At 50.1% G+C, this 10,251-nt stretch overlaps 1 protein-coding gene across 1 annotated transcript; it reads left to right on the plus strand.

The window, feature by feature from the left end:
• Positions 1 to 6,572: 6,572 nt before the first annotated feature.
• On the plus strand, positions 6,573 to 9,800 carry LOC113408622 (killer cell lectin-like receptor subfamily F member 1). Its single transcript, XM_026661964.1, has 5 exons — positions 6,573 to 6,642; positions 7,151 to 7,285; positions 8,630 to 8,784; positions 9,167 to 9,279; positions 9,677 to 9,800. The coding sequence occupies exons 1-5, from the start codon at positions 6,573 to 6,575 to the stop codon at positions 9,798 to 9,800; spliced, it is 597 nt and encodes a 198-aa protein (XP_026517749.1).
• The last annotated feature ends 451 nt before the right edge of the window (positions 9,801 to 10,251 follow it).

The following is a 10,251-nucleotide window of genomic DNA, read 5'->3' on the forward strand; positions in this document are numbered from 1 at the left end:
ATCAACTCAGGATTAAATAAAGACTGGGAATGGCTGAGCCATTACAAACATTGAATCTATCTCCCCTTGTAAGTATTCTCACACTTCTTATCAAACTGTCTGTACTGGGCTATCTTGATTATCACTTCAAAAGTTTTTTTCTCTTACTTAATTGGCCTCTCAGAGTTGGTAAGACAACTCCCACCTGTTCATGCTCTCTGTATGTGTGTATATATATCTCCTCAATATATGTTTCACTCTATATGCATCCGAAGAAGTGGGTTGTAGCCCACGAAAGCTTATGCTCTAATAAATTTGTTAGTCTCTAAGGTGCCACAAATACTCCTGTTCTTTTTGCGGATACAGACTAACACGGCTGCTACTCTGAAACCTGCATAGATGAGGTGAGTCAGAGGCTTCCTGTTCCTAGCCATGCTGGGCTGTTGCTCCCAATGACCGGGCTGCCAGCCAAGTAGCAGCTTTTGTGGTCAGGATAAAAATGACCCAAGACTGTCATACAATGACTCAGCTCTGTGCTCTCTGTAATTCCCCTTCACTTCTGTTCTAAACCTCCAGCCAGAGAGACCTTGACAGCCAGTCACCCTAGCCCCCTCCCCTCATCTCTCTCCTATGGGGGGCAGGGCAACCCACCAACCAGGACATGGGGGAGATAAGCCCTGCATAGATAGCACAGTGATTGGAGAAATTCACCCTGCAGACAGTGCCCCCACCCAATCAATGAGGATTGGGAGGGGGGATGTTTTGCAGATATGTCACCTGATGTTAGGGGGTGGGATCAATGTTCCCTCTAATTTTTTTCATCCATGTGCGGAATTAATTTTGTTATGTGCGGCAATATGGGGGTGATGTGTGGCGGGGGTGGGGTGAGGGGTTCGGCGTGCAGGAGGGGGCTTAGGGCTGGGGCAGAGGGTTGGGGTGCAGGGGGGTGAGGGTTCTGGCTGGAGGTGTGGGCTCTGTGGTGGGGATGGGGGTGCGGGGGTTTGGGGTGCAGGCTACCCCGGGGCTGCAGTGGGGAGAGAGGACTCACCCCGGCCCTCTCTCCCCACAGCAGCTCAGGGCCAGGGGAGAGGCACCACTTCCTTGCCGCAGCAGCTTCAGGGAGGCTGGGCTGGCTAAGGGGCGCCTCTCTATGGTCATGGCAGCTCCGGCCGGGCTGGGCTGGGCCAGGCCGAGGGAGGGGCGCCTCTCCCCGCCTGTGCAGCCCTTGAAAGCCTGCTGCCTGGCCGTGCAGCTTAGAGGGAACTTAGGGATACACCTTGCAGACAGCAGATCGGAATAATGCAACCCCAGAGAGTCAGTGCCGGCAGTGGTGGTGGGGCAGGGCAAGAGAATGGATCCAGCAGTGGGTGCACAACAGCACAGGCAGAGGGACAGGGAAACACCCCAGAGTCAGCGAGCACGGGCCCAAGGCAGATGCAGGCATCAGTTTCCTTATGCACTTTGTCCTGACACACACAGAGCGTAGAAGGGAAGGGACACGGAGTTTGACTCACAGAGCCACTGGGCTGGAGATCCGGAATCATTAATGTGAACTGACTAGACCCTGCACATGTTATGGATAATCCAGAAGAGTCAATGGGCGCCCTGAGGAGCCGGATACATGTAAACACAGCATGGCTGGGAGGTGCCAGGTGACTGTTGCTTAAGGGTGCTGCTAGGAACAGAGCAGGGAGCCAGGCCAGAGAGATACTTGAAGATGGATATCAGAGAAGGAGAACATGGCTTCTCCATGGCGCCCACCAATACAGACTCAGGATTAAGCTGATCTTTCCTGAGTCCTGAGGAATCTCCGATGCTGGACTTTGCTCTGAGAAGTTGCCTCGCTCCCTAGGAAGAAAAAGCCTCTCCCAGGCGTCTGATCTCAGTCTGACTCACTGTTTACAGCCATGGTGAGAAACGGGGTGCTGGAGCCCGAAAGCCAGGCTAAGAGTCGATGAGGCTGCATGGCCCTGCCCTTGTGGAACACATGGGCCCTGCCCATGGGCTCCGGCAGACTGAGGGGGTTACACCCAGGAGAATGTTTAAAAGTCAAAGCATAGCAAGGCTGGGACACCCCCATGCCAGGGGCTCTGTGTGCCCACCCTTCCCCCATGCTAGGTTCACCAGGTCTCCCCACCCCCTGGGTTCTGTGTGTCCCCCATTCTCCCCTCACCTCATTCTCCTCCCCATGGCAAGGGTTGTGTGTCCCCATCCCCCTACCAGCGCCCCTATTTCCCTCCAGCAGGGGTTCTATGTACCCCCATTCCTCCTCTCCCTATACCAGGTTCCTCCATTATTTCCCCCATGGCAGGGGCTGTGTGTGGCCCCATTCCCTTTCCCACCCCATTCCCGGGTCCCCCAATCTCCCCCCCAAGAGAGGTTCTGTGTGCCCCATTCCCACCTCTCCCCCATGCCAGCAGCTCTGTGTGGTCTCCCTTCCCCTATATCAGGCTTCCCATTCTACCCCAATATCAGGGGCTCTGTGTGCGTCCCCATGTCTCCTGTTACCCCCTCCCCCACCAAAGCAGGGTCCTCCAATCTCTCTTCTAGCAGGGGTTCTTCTGTGTCCCCTCCCCATGATGGGTTTATGTCCTGGCCTTTAAACAGTCTCCTGGGAGTATCCCATTAGTGCCAGGGATGACAGAGTCTTCCTAAAAGTGAGGGGGAACGAGGCCCCACCCCTTCTGTGCCCCCCCCGGCCCTCCTTGGCATGGCCAAGCTAAAAGCTGGAGCCAGGCCGGGAAGCCTGGGGCCCTCCATCTGCCTAGGTTGGGGGGCGGGGGGGACTGAAAGCAGCTCCTTGCCCGTGTCCCCATCACCTGGGCACCCCACCCCAGGCAGGTGGAGGGGCCACAGCTGCCTGCGCGGCCCTTACCCCAAACTGGTTCCTGCTTCCAGCCTGGCTGGGGGCGGGGCCTCAGGGCCGCCCAGAGGATTCAGGGGGCCTGGGGCAAAGCAATTTCGGGGGCCCCTTCCAAAAAAAAAAAGTAGCAATACTATAGAATACTATATTCTCATGGGGACCCCTGCGGGGCCCGGGGCAAATTGCCCCACTTGCCCCCCCCCCGGGCGGTCCTGCGTGGCCTCAGGGGGAAGAGGAGGGGCAGGGGGCCAGGCCTGTGGGGAAAAGTGGGGCACCCCTGGTTAGTGCACCAGATCCCCCGAGGGCTCACACTTGGCCTCCATGACTCCTAGACTGGCCTTTATGCTCCAAAACCCCTGTTCACTATAGCTCTAAACAAGTCCAGCCAAAGCCCCTTTGTTACAATTAACGGCTCGATCCAGCAAACACTTACTACTACGTATGGGGTTTTCTACTCTGAGTAGCACCACTGACTTCAGACACTACCCTTGAAATGAAAGCTAACTTTGCTGGGGCTTGGCAGAAGCTGCAGGAGAGATGCTGGCAGGATCTAGTGGTGGGCTCAAAGGTGTGAGGGAAAGCGGAGGAGTTGGGTGTCATTTGTGTGTAGAGCCTGAACTTCCTGTGGTTGCTCATGAGGTGGACAGTGCTGCTGCTGGAGGTGAGCCCTGAGCTACAGAACCTGAGGGTCAGTTGGTAGCTAGCTCTTTTCCCACCTCTGAATACCTGCTGAAAATAATTAAACGTGGGATGAGCCTGGCCAATGGAGGATGAAGAGGGGTACATGGTATTAAACCGTCGTCCAAAGATGACAAGATCAGACCGGCCGTGTCAATCTGTGACCCAAGGTACGTGACTTACTGTCTCCCTGCGGTGTCCATTACTGACTGTGCCTTTACATGTTACCTGGCAGGGAGGGGACAAGGGAAAACATCTCGTGTGTGTGGAAATTCTGGATGTGCCATTGTGATACTCTAGTGACGGCGCAGATAACTGCAGAGGGCGGTGGATAGAGATGATGTAGTGAGTGTGGGAGTATGTGGGGGAGGAGAGACCTTGTACAGAAAGGGTGGGCTCTGCCTTAACTAGAGCGGGACCAGACTCTTGGCACATGTAATAAATAGGATTTGGGGTGAGTATTTAAGGTAGGAGCTGGGGAAAAGCAAACAGGTGCTGAGGAGCCTGCTAATGTCAGACATGTTAGTAATACCAAGATGCAGGATCCAGTAAAGAAGACATAAATGACTGGATGGCTGATCAGGAGGATGGACAGGGCAAGATCACAAAAGTAAATTCTGCAAAAGGGCATCAAGGGAGTTAAATAAAAACAGGCAGATGGTCAAAAATAAAACCTGTACGTGTGTATTTACCAATGCGAGAAGTGTGAAAGCAACAAGCAGGTGAATTGGAACAGATGCTGATAGAAGATCTGACATAGTAGGTGGTAGAATTCCCCAAATCAATGCGATACTGTAGCACCTGACTGTGAACTGTACACAGGGCCGGCTCTAGGCACCAGCAAACCAAGCACGCGTTTGGGGCGGCACAACTCCAGAGGTGGCATTCCTGGGGCAGCATTTTTACTCTCGAAGGGTTGTTTTTTTTTTGCTTCGGCAGTTCGCTCCTGGAGGTTTTTTTGTTTTTGTTTTTTGCTTGGGATGGCAAAAAAACCAGAGCTGGCCCTGACTGTACAGGAAGGACAGATTAGATTTGGGAGTCGCATTGTGCCTGTATAATCTGCCTGCCTACAAATCCCAAGTGCTCAGAATACAGATACACTAATACGCACACAACCGGACCAGTTGACGAGGTCCCTCACAAGAAGTCAGTGAGGAAAATAAGAACTTGTCTACATGGGTAAACTGACCAGGACAGTGATTTTAAAAGTGATTTTAATCCAGAATAATAACTCCTCTTTGAAAGTGCACTAATTATTCTGGGATAAAGAGATTTTTAATCAGAATAGAGTGTCCACCTGGAGAGCTATTTGGGAATAACCATCCAGTCATTTTCCCTGTGTAGACAAGCCCTAAGTATTCGTGGGGTGAATGGTAAAGTACTAGCCTGGAACAGAAACTGGCTAAGAGACAGGAAACAAGTAGTAGGATTTAATGGCCAGTTTCATCACGACAAAAGGTTAGCAGTGAGCTGCCACAAGGTTCTGCACTACACCTGGCGTTTAATATATTCATGATCTGGAAAGGAGGCTGCAAAGCTGGGGGATGTCAAGAGATTAGATAGGTCTGTCAGGATCGGAGAAAACTGTGAGGGACATCAGAGAAACCACCATGCTGGGTGAAAGAGCAACAGGCTGGAAGATGAAATTCTGATATTGACAAAAGCAAAGAAATACACGGCGGAAACACTGATCTGAGCATCTCCTGCACCTCTCTGAGTTCTAGATTTACTGTATCAGCTCAGAAGAAAGATCTGTGCTCAAACTATACACCTGAGCTGCTTCTCCTCTCCCCTGTGAGTTCTGTAATATACAGGACTTCAGAGCCTTGCCCTTGTCTCCCATCTATAATTAGGTCCCCTGGGTTCAATTCTCCTACAGAAGCATCTCCCCCGATCTATAAAGTCAGACATAACAATGTGTTTCATTGTCACCTTCTGGAATTAAACTTTAAAAAGGTCTCAGGAGTGGAAGCCACTGTCCCTAGGGCCAGGAGACTGCAGGCTGGGGTAGCTGAGGCATAAGGGCCCAATCCTGCATTTCTTGTGATGGGAGCTCTGGGCACTCAGCAAGAACAGGAGTGGGCTCCAAGCTTGTTTAAAGCCGCCAGGCCAGACAAGGCTTGGAACTAGTGGGGGTGGCAGAATCTTAGAGTACATCTAAGGTGTGATTTCAGCGTGGGCTGACATATCCGCAGTAGCTCTAATCGAGCTAGTGCGTTAAAAATAGCAGCATAGCTGGGGCAGTGCAAACGGCAGGTCGGGCTGGCCGCCCAAGTACGATCCCATCTGAGATGCTGGGTACAGGCTCCGGCAGCTAGCCCCTCCCACCATTGGCTCCACTGTTATATTTTGTGTGCTAACTCAAGCAGTGCTAGCATGGGTACGTCTACATGAGCTGGAATTACTCCGTCCAGCTCCAGTGTAGACGTATCCTTAGACCTTGAACAGGGTTTAACGGTGTGATGTCAGATCACGTCAGCTGGCTCAGTCCAACTAACACCTTCTAAAACTCGAGTCCAGACAAGGCAAGGCATAGGGCAGCACATGCTCTATAAATGAATCAACTGAAAGGTGGGCAGGAGCCTGAGATTTAATCTGACCAGTGTAGAGTGTACGTGTTTATGCTGGACTTCCAGCGTGTGTTAGCTAGCGCCTGGTGCCGCCCCTTTGTATCCCAGACAAGGCCTGGGGGGACTGAAGCACAGACTTGCCATGCAGCCACATGGTCACTGTTAGAATATACACCGTAAGTCGGACATAACCACATTGTTAACTGGTGACGTTGCTAACAGGAGGTCGGTGTTCGCATGCTCATCAGCTTCCAGTATTTCATCTGGTTAGTCACAGGGCTGGCCTAAGAGTGATTTGGTCCTTGACTGACAGGTTTAAAATTATCCTGCTATTATGTGAGGGGGAACATAACCCCCATCAGAGGCTGCTGCACAGGCTCCATTGGAAAGCAGCTGGTCGTGATTATTTCTTGCACTATGTGCAGATGTTTCACCAAACACTGACTCTTCCAGGTCACCCTCAGTGTCCCCGCTGGCATCGGATGGCTCTGGGGGTCGTCTGGGCTGGGAACATCGTCCTGCTGGGAGCTGTGGTAGCAATGGGCGTGTGGGGTGAGTAACTCAAGGCTAGTTATTCACTTGAGTGTAGCGCTGCACCGCGAGATTTCCTCTTCCCCCACGTTTCCACGGAGACTCTTTCTTGTTCCTAGAATCCTGGAAATGTAGGGCTGGCAGGGACCTCACGGGGTCGTCCAGTCCAGCCCCCCGCACTGAGTCAGGGTTATCGATTCTAACACATTTGTGAATAAAATCATGGACGCTTCATCATTCCAAAGCAGAGCAAAATATTACATGAACAATGTGTAGCTAAGAGCTTGATACATGAACCCCTGTGATCCAGCTATGGCAACTCCACTGTTAAGTGTGCAGGGAAAAGGGAAGGCATCTTACAATGTGCAACAAATGAGATTTTCTGTCTTGTTCTTTCTCTTTCCCTACTCTAAATTTGTCGTAGCATGTGCACGTGTTTGTTTTGCACATACACACTCTCAGTCTCAGGTTGCGAACCCGGAATAGTTAACTGTGGTTCACAATCATGCTCTTTCCTTCCTATCAAAAGGAAATTTTAAGGGCCTGGGGAATGACGGTGCCAATGAGAGAACCAGCTACGGCTATAACTGCAGCACTGAGCTGAAGGATTTTCCGTTCTGCTTCAAACAGTTTCTATGTGAACCTTCATCCAGCAACTCAAGAGGTAATTTCTGCTCCTTTGCTCTCTCAGCTGCTTCCCCGTATTTCAGTGACACCTAGTGGTCACTTAGGGTAACTCTCAGTGTGTACAGTACAAAATGCACTAAGGATCCTTCTTGTGTAGATCCTTACGTCCCAAAGGGCTTTACAAACTACTTATAGCGTGAAGCTGGTAGGGAACCTAAATACAGACATCACTTACACTTTCCACTGGAAAAATTTCTTCTGACTTTTTAAAGACGCTCTTGCACCTTATAGTTCGCAGGAGACCTTTGAAAATTCAGCACAGGGAGAGTCCTCAGGCTGGAGAAGTGCCTTTTCTTTGTTTCAAGAAATTTCACTTAGGCTCTGCTGAGATGTGAACTTTGGAAATGGTGGTGGTTCCCTTCTTGCTTGTGAGCCTCAGGAAAGCTTGGTCACATGCTAAAATAATAACAGCAGGAGCCTTCTAAAGTGCTGGGCTCACCCTGTGTCTGGACATGCACTGCATCGGGAGCTGGCACAGCAGCTGTAGCTGGGATGGTGAGAGCTGGGCCAGGCTCCCCACAGCCCAGCAGCTGACCATGTAGCTTTTGCCCCATAAGCTTCCCCCAGAGACAGGGCGAGAGCTGAGATGGGCGTCTTCTGACAGCTTCTGAACCGAACAGCCCCTTCCCCCACATCACAGCCTTTTCCTACCACCAGCTAACGCAGTGTGCCTGTGGCTGAAGGGATCGAGTCTATGCTGACGGTTCAGGGTGCAAACCCTGCTGATGATTCATGCTGGGCATGTTGCTCCAGTTGCACATCATAGAATTATTGTTCTTTTATTTTTAAACTAGAAAATTCCAAAACATTATTTGAATGGAGGGAAAGTCAAGCACTCAGAAGTCGGGAAATGACAGATTTATGGTGAATGGATAATTCTGCCCCTTTGTGCTTATGCATTAATAGACAATCTTTAATTACGTGATCATATACTATTGTTTTCTCAACAGGGCCTTGCCTCATTCAGTGCACAAGGTGGACCCACATGGGGGCAGAATTAAGGTTGCACGGGCCACCATAAAACAGACATTTCCTAACTGTGTGCACACTGCCCAATAGCTAAGGAGAGAAAGTGAAGGAGAATCCCAACTGAGCATGACCTGCATTAGCCACTACAATTCCAGGACTGGAGTGCGCACATCCTCACCCATACCCCTCACTCCTGGCTGCAGCGCCTCCTGCTGACTGAATATTGGACCTGTCCCCAAACAAAAATAAGGGTATTAGTTCTAGCTGCACGAAGGCTCTGTGATTGACTGGGATGAAGTTCAGCACTCGTCAAAAATTCAGCTCCATTAACTGTTTCCATTTTCCCCTCCAGAGGGATCAGGGTGTAAGCTCTGCCCCCCAAACTGGCTGCTGCACACGGACAAGTGCTACTGGGTGTCTAAAGAAAAAGCTCCCTGGGACAAGAGCCGCGATGACTGTTCGAAGAGGAGGGCTCGACTGTTAATGATTCGGGATCAGGATGAGATGGTAAATAAAACTTCTGGGGAGATGAGCAGCATTAGCAATAATTAATACACAAAACCGCTGTTGTGTGTCAGTTAAGGTTGCTCTATACACAAGGTACCTACACAAGCTAAAAAGCAAAGGACTTAATTTTTCAAGTACATAACCTATGCTCTACAACCTGGCAGTGGACACTTCACTAGTAGCACAACATAGACCACAAAGAACGTACCACAACCTTAACTCTGCCCCAGCAGGGACAGAGGCTAAGTGACTGGACCAAGGTCACACAGGAGTCTGTGCTGGAAAGGGGAATAAAATCCAGCTGTCCTGAGTCTCTGGCTAGCACCTGAACCACTATAACCTCCTTTCTCCCTGTCAGTTTATTGTTCCATGTCATTTACAGGCCTTCATACAAACTACTTCCAAAGATGCAAACCGGATCTGGCTTGGACTCACCATTACATTCCCTGCAAGGAAAAGGATTTGGGTGGACGGCTCCCTGTTAAATCAAACACTGTGAGTGTTGTTCTCCTTGGAGTCCATGTAAGCTGCCCAGCATGGGGTTGTTGGCTTTCCAACATTGCTGTGAGTAGAGGCTATGTGTGGGTGCAAGGGATGTTCAGTGCTAGGCACAGTCCTCTGCACAGAGCGGTGATCAGTCCTAAACCTCAATAGATGATTTACATCAACAGTGCGGCTAATCCTGAGGGTTGGGTTTTGTAATGTGAACAAGTCGTGTCCACTTCTGGAAAACACCAGCCAGCTACAGGATCATGTGCTAGGAAGTCTTATCAACCAGGGCTCTGTAGGAACAATTCAGCTGTTAAGGAAGAAATTCGTGAGAGGTGTCAGAATGAGGAAAAGCTGCTATAAATCTTGGTTAAAAACTCTAAACAGTGATTTTGTTTCCCAGGTTCAAGGTAGTGGATCCTGCAGAAGGGAACAGCTGCGGGGTGATAAAAGCGGATCAGATTCATTTTGAAACCTGCAGTGCTGTATCGAAATGGATTTGTGAAAAAGACGCTCTCCTGATATAGACAGTGACATTAGTGCTCTGCACTTGTGTGTGTGAAGGACAAATCCTCTGTAGTGTCAGTCTGTCACGTGAATGATGAATAATGTAGGTGAGCTTCAAAGGGAAAAATTGGACTTATGCCCTTTCCCACTCCCTGCTTTTATAAGGTGGATAGAAATGGCCCAGAAGCCTTTTCTTGCATTTGATATTCAGGTCCTGTGTGGGCTGGAAGATTATAGTGAAGGGAGAACTAGCGAAAAGACATCACAAGTAGAGGTGGGGGACAATTTTCCACTATTTCATTTATTTGTGCCCCCCCCCCTTAAAAAATGCACTTTGGGGCCGAACAAGACTATTCACAAACTGGTGTTGAATTCACTGAATAGTTTCAGCTAAAATAAAAACAAATAAATAAAATTCACGCTAGTTTCACAAGAGGACTGGAGGAGGAGACAGCAGCTAACCCCACGCAA

The sequence above is a fragment of the Terrapene carolina genome, unplaced genomic scaffold, assembly GCF_002925995.2.
Source record: "Terrapene carolina triunguis isolate 2854851 unplaced genomic scaffold, T_m_triunguis-2.0 Scaffold20397, whole genome shotgun sequence".
NCBI lineage: Eukaryota > Metazoa > Chordata > Testudines > Emydidae > Terrapene > Terrapene triunguis.

Bases quoted from the DNA above. Each gene is read 5' to 3' on its own strand.
- LOC113408622 (XM_026661964.1), top strand. From the start codon at position 6,573: ATGGCTCTGGGGGTCGTCTGGGCTGGGAACATCGTCCTGCTGGGAGCT. The intron at 6,643-7,150 runs GTGAGTAACTCA...TCCTATCAAAAG, and splicing joins GGTAGCAATGGGCGTGTGGG to GAAATTTTAAGGGCCTGGGG. The intron at 8,785-9,166 runs GTAAATAAAACT...TGTCATTTACAG, and splicing joins TTCGGGATCAGGATGAGATG to GCCTTCATACAAACTACTTC.